Source organism: Triturus cristatus, chromosome 11, assembly GCF_964204655.1.
Source record: "Triturus cristatus chromosome 11, aTriCri1.1, whole genome shotgun sequence".
NCBI classification, from domain to species: Eukaryota; Metazoa; Chordata; class Amphibia; order Caudata; family Salamandridae; genus Triturus; species Triturus cristatus.
In genome coordinates, this window is record NC_140594.1 from 386440847 (window position 1) to 386446541 (window position 5695).

Below are 5695 nucleotides of genomic sequence, written 5' to 3' on the forward strand. Positions count from 1 at the left end.
GCATGCTCCGCCACCCGCGGTAGTGATAGATATATGTGTATTGCCAAATGGCGGTTGGCAAGCTCCGCCACTCAAATCACAGTCACTGGCACCAATGTACACCAATGTATGGCAGCCATACTGCGGTAGCGACCGCCTGCCCCCTCTGGTGTATCACTGCCAATGGCAAAGCCACACTCGCGGTAGAGATAGATATATGTGTATTGCCAAATGGTGATTGGCATGCTCCACCACCCAAATCACGGTCACTGCCACAAATGTATGGCAGCCATACCGCGGTAGCAACCGCCTGGCCCCTGCGGTGTGTCACCGCCAATGCCCAAGCCCTTACAGCCAATGGGAACCGAATCGTGGTAGCCTAATGCAATTTTGAAAAATCGCGGTAGGCGTGCTCCGCCACCGTGGGGCCGGTCATTAGATGTAAATGAAAGATGCACGACTGCGGTAGCAACCGCCTGGCCCCTGCCGCCAATGCCCAAGCCCTTACAGCCAATGAGAACCGCAATCGCGGTAGGCTAATGCAATTTTGAAAATCGCTGTAGGCGGACTCCGCCACCGCGGAGCTGGTCATTGGATGCATTTGAAAAAAAGCTGACCTGGAACACCAATTGCAGCAGCTCAGAACCACTGAAACTACCCCAGGGGGCTATATATCTGTGGGAGAGAGCCTCACATTTCTACTGCTTCCAGAACCTGCTGCCTGACACCCCTCACCACCAACTGCTGCTGCTCCTGTCTCCATAGCCTGCTGCCTGACACCCCTCCCCACCAACTACTGCTGCTCCTGTCTCCTGGACCCAGTGATGGCGAGGACTGGGAAGATCAGGGCCTGTCCCTTCACCACCGAGGAGCTGGAGGTCCTGGTGGACAAGGTGCTCACACAGTATGGGAGGCTATATGGTGCTCCAGATGTCATGGTAAATGTTTCAGAGTGGAAGTGAGAGTGCAGGGAGTGCACACATGAAGTTGATCTGCTGCAGTATGTGCCTGAGAGAGTGGGTTTGCGTCATACACTGCCTAGCATGCTGTCTCCAGGGGAAGGGGCGTGTAGCCTATTTCACACGTTTCCCTGCCTGCACATCAAAATTGGAGGGACATGTATTGTTTTGTCAGCCATACAGTGACGCAGCAAGTTAGTTATGCAGGAGTCAGGACAGAAATTGCCTGTGTGAATGGATGTGTGGGTCCCTGATGTTCTTCACAGGCTCATCTGTAGCCTTACCAAGGGTTTGCGCCCAGAGGGTATTGATGGAAGTGTGTCTGACTCAAAATTGACATCATGTATAGGTCAGCACTATGCTCAGGACTTAAATGCCAGAGGATGACACTCTTGGTGGTAATTCACCTATGACACAGCAGATTGTTGCACTTTTGTACAGAGCCCCCTTCATTTCCACCAGCATGTGTACTGACTTGCATGTGTAGGCACTGTTTATGCTCTCAAGTTGTCCCTTCATGTGACATTTCTGATGCCCCGCGTTGGACCTCAGTGTGAGCCCACCTGGCACAATCACTGCCCAATCTGACCAGGACACATTACTGAATGTACAGAGTGAAACATATGGGCTGTCTGCTAGACTATCCAATAAAGAGCGATCTCAGACCTGTAGATTGCACACGACAGGCCTTGTGAGAAGGGTGTGAGATTGTGAGATCATGTCCCTAAATGTGACCTCCATGACACAGTGAGGCATTCACAGGGCAGGGACATTGCGGGCAGCGCAGTGTTGGACACAGTGAGTCTGCCCCCAAACATAATTTCCAATGTAATGTATGTCTTGCTCACCCACAAACTGGATAGTAGATGTGGGCACCCTACACATAGCTTTCTGTGCTGGCATCCTGCATGTGTATGAGATGGGCAGGTACTGTGTCTACCCTCATACCTGCATGCATTTTCGTATGATTCTCTCATGCTAATGTACTATGTGAGATGCTGTATTGTCTCTGCTAGACATATCTGTGAAGTAGTGCTGAGTTAGTATCATGCTCCTGTACTGGGAGATAGTGGTACATAACCCTGTGTCACTGATTATTCCCCCTCTTGTCTCCCATGCCTGCAGCTCAAAGTCCACCAGTGTAAGGCTGTGTGGAGGGCCATTACACGCAAGGTGCAGGCTCTGGGTGTTTCCAACCGATGGCACACATACTGTCACATGAGGTGGGATGACATCTGTCGGCTGAGCAAAAACGTGGCAGAGATGACGCTGGGACTCCTCCCTCGGACTGGAAGGTTGGCGCGCAGGAGCATGACACCACTAATGGCCCGCATCTTAGCTGTGACACAGCCTGATCTGGATGCACATTTGAAGGACCATCAGCAGCAAGCTGGGGGTCAGTATTCTGGGAAGGGTGACTTTGGTTGTGAGTGGCTGCATGTGTTCCAGGCCTGGGCCAGTGCTGGGCTCTGTGATGTTGCTAGTGTGATGCAATGGCTTGTAAGTGGCCTCTGTGTGGGGTGCAGCTGTCATGCATTTTCCCTACCCGTACTTTCTCATGTCATTGGAGTAATGGCCCTTGACATTGCATTCTGAGTTGTGGCCTTCTGGCATCGTCTGCATTGGGGTAGTCAGGGACATCCCATGGAAGGGACCGGCAGTGTGCATTATCTGAGTGTGCTTTCATCAATGTGTGCATTGCCTGACGTCAGAATTGTGAGAACTACACATCTGAGACCAATGTGCAACTGTAGTTGTGCCCCAAAGTACGACATGGTGGATGGCATGAGCTCATGGCCATTGTGGACTGATATGTTGGAGTCTGTATCTGTGTTGTCCCCTTCTGCTGCCTCCAGATGTGACTGTGGCAACATGTTGGGAGGTATGTCTTTCCCCCCCTCAGGGCCCTAGGTGTGCTCAGAGGGATCTGTGTGTCTGGTTACACGGAGCCACCGTCAGGCTATTTGGCTGTGTGGACATCACATGGGTCACGTATGCCAGGTTTGCATGATGACACGCAAAAATCAAGTTTTCAATTGAGGTTGCACAGTGTTACTGCACAGGGTGGTGTGCAACATGGGGATATCATAATCTTGTTTCGTGCTTTGCTTGCATATGATGGTTGTGTTAATGCCACAGAACTGACCCTACGTCTCTGTCTCTTGCAGCATCTACCATGGCCACAGAAGGACAGGGTACTGACACCAATGGTGAGGCATCAAGCACGACTGCTACACACGAGCACACTGTCACTGATGTGACCAGCATCTCAGAGGGGGACAGGAGTCTGCTTGAGGAATCACAGCCAGAGACACCAACCTCAATGTCATCTGACGCCAGCGGCGACACATCTATGTTGGCAGGCACAGGGAGCGGGAACTCTGCCTCCTCTTCTACCACACAGCGTCCAGTGCCCAACCTCCCAGCTACTTCCACTAGTGCTGCCCATGTTCGCACCAATAAGAAGGGAAGAATGTCCTTCACCCCAGGCACCGATACCCCTGCCCCTGTCTCCCCTGCTGCCATCAGTGTTGTGTCTGTGGATCTTTTGCGCCAGCTGTGTGTGGACCAGACAACTCTCATCAACGCCTTCCTAGACCACGACAAAAAGTTGGCACAGGTAGTTGCTTTCATGGAGGGAATTCATTCAGACGTGGGTGGGCTACACCGGACTGTCCAGTCTTTGTCCTCCGCAGTGACGGCAGCCATTCAGCTGGCACAGTCTCAGAGTCCAGCTCCAGTCCCTTTGGCCACCCCCTGCCAGTGGCTACATCTGACAATAGTGACCACACACCACAGACCTCAGGCTCAAGATACAGCACACGCAGCACACAACAGCAGCAGCTCAAGCAGGCCAGAGCGCAGACACCATCCCCCCAAAAAACCAAAGCAACCCCAGAGCGCAAAGGAAAAAGCCCTTCATGGGACACTCAGGGGCATAAAGCCAAGAAGCAGGCCTCAGGCTCACATGCCTCAGAGGCATCCCCAGCCAAGGACTCTCCTGTCCCAAAAGCGTCTCGCAAAGAAAAGCAGTCTGTTCCTGTTCCTGATGTGAAGCTGGTGCCAGCTAAGGGTCCACAGAAAAAGCCCGCTAAGGCAGATTCCCCCACAACCTCAACTCCCATCCAGAGCCCTGTGAAGCAGGGGAAGGTGGTAAGTGTAGGGGGTTCACCGGGTCAACAGGTGATGGGGGAGAAAATACAAGGCCAGGCCAAGCGTACCTCCAGATTCAGCAGGTCCCCAGAGGGAGGGCCACCGGCTGCACCTGGTGCAGCTTTGGTGGAGAGTGTGCCTGTTGTGGCCGCAACACCTACCACTCCTCCCAAGAACAAACCTCCATTTAGACTCCCCAAGAAATGGAAAGGCACCCTTCTACATTCTCCCTCCCACACTGTGTCTCATAGCAGCATGACTCCACCTCCATGTGCCACCACACCACCTGGTCCAAGCAGCCCTCCGGCTTCCAAAGCCACTGATGCCTCTACGTCAGCTGGTCCTCTCTCTCCCAGGTCCAGTCCTCCAACTGGCCCCGACACTCAGCCACTTCCCAGTCCGACTGACAGCCAAGTCTGAGTCAAAGTCCCCCTCACACACCTGCCTTTCCCACAGCAGTGCCTGGACTGCCAATTGTTATCCCCCTGACTGTGTTTCTGACCATGGCAGTGTACAGTCTAACCAATTCCCTCTGCAGGATCTAATGCACACATGTGCCTTCTCTGCACTTTGTACTGGCCACTGGCCTTGATGTTCATTGCTGTGTTTTCCTATTCCCTGTGCAGCTTCTCATGTACCTACTCTGCACTTTGTACTGGCCACTGGCCTTGCCGTTCATTGCTGTGTTTGCCCACTCCCTGTGCAGCTTCTCATGTACCTACTCTGCACTGTGGACTGGCCACTGGCCTTGATGTTCATTGCTGTGTATGCCCATTTCCTGTGCAGCTTCTCATGTACCTACTCTGCACTTTGGACTGGCCACTGGCCTTGCTGTGTTTGCCCATTCCCTGTGCAGCTTCTCATGTACCTACTCTGCATTTTGGACTGGCCACTGGCCTTGATGTTCAATGCTGTGTTTGCCCATTCCCTGTGAAGCTTCTCATGTATCTACTCTGCATTTTGGACTGGCCACTGGCCTTGATGTTCATTGCTGTGTTTGCCCATTGCGTGAGCAGTGCAACTTCTCATGTACCTACTCTGCACTCTGTACTGGCCACTGGCCTTGATGTTCATTGCTGTGTTTGCCCATTCCCTGTGCAGCTTCTCATGTACCTACTCTGCACTTTGGACTGGCCACTGGCCTTGCTGTGTTTGCCCATTCCCTTGTGCAGCTTCTCATGTACCGACTCTGCACTTTGTACTGGCCACTGGCCTTGATGTTTATTGCTGTGTTTGCCAATTCCCTGTGCAGGATCTCATGTACCTACTTTGCACTTTGTACTGGCCACTGATCTTGCTCTTGTCTACTTTTGAAGCCTATCTGTGTAATATGTGAATAAAGACAGTTACCCCTGTTGTCTACTTTGTCAGTGTCTTTGCTAAATAAAGGGTTTTATGTGTGGGTATGCTTTAATGTGACACATGCTCTGTATGCCACTTTAACATTGCCAATGGCTGTTCTAACTTTTTCAGGGTTTTGCAGAGGTGATAGGCACTTCAGTTCTTATTGACTCAGGGGCTTGGGGGTGCAATGGTGGTTGTTTGTGATGAGCTACTGTTATCCTAATCAATCTATGGTGATGTTAGCTAAATTGTACACATGG

At 52.0% G+C, this 5695-nt stretch overlaps 1 protein-coding gene across 1 annotated transcript in view; it reads left to right on the forward strand.

The window, feature by feature from the left end:
• LOC146784238 (uncharacterized) overlaps nt 1-5403 on the forward strand; it is a 100794-nt gene extending 95391 nt beyond the window's left edge. Inside the window, exons 3-4 of the mRNA XM_085632917.1 lie at nt 2064-2334; nt 3107-5403. Coding sequence (XP_085489043.1) covers nt 2064-2334; nt 3107-3993 — 1158 coding nt within the window. The 3' untranslated portion in view covers nt 3994-5403. The remainder of the gene's footprint in view (nt 1-2063; nt 2335-3106) is intronic.
• The last annotated feature ends 292 nt before the right edge of the window (nt 5404-5695 follow it).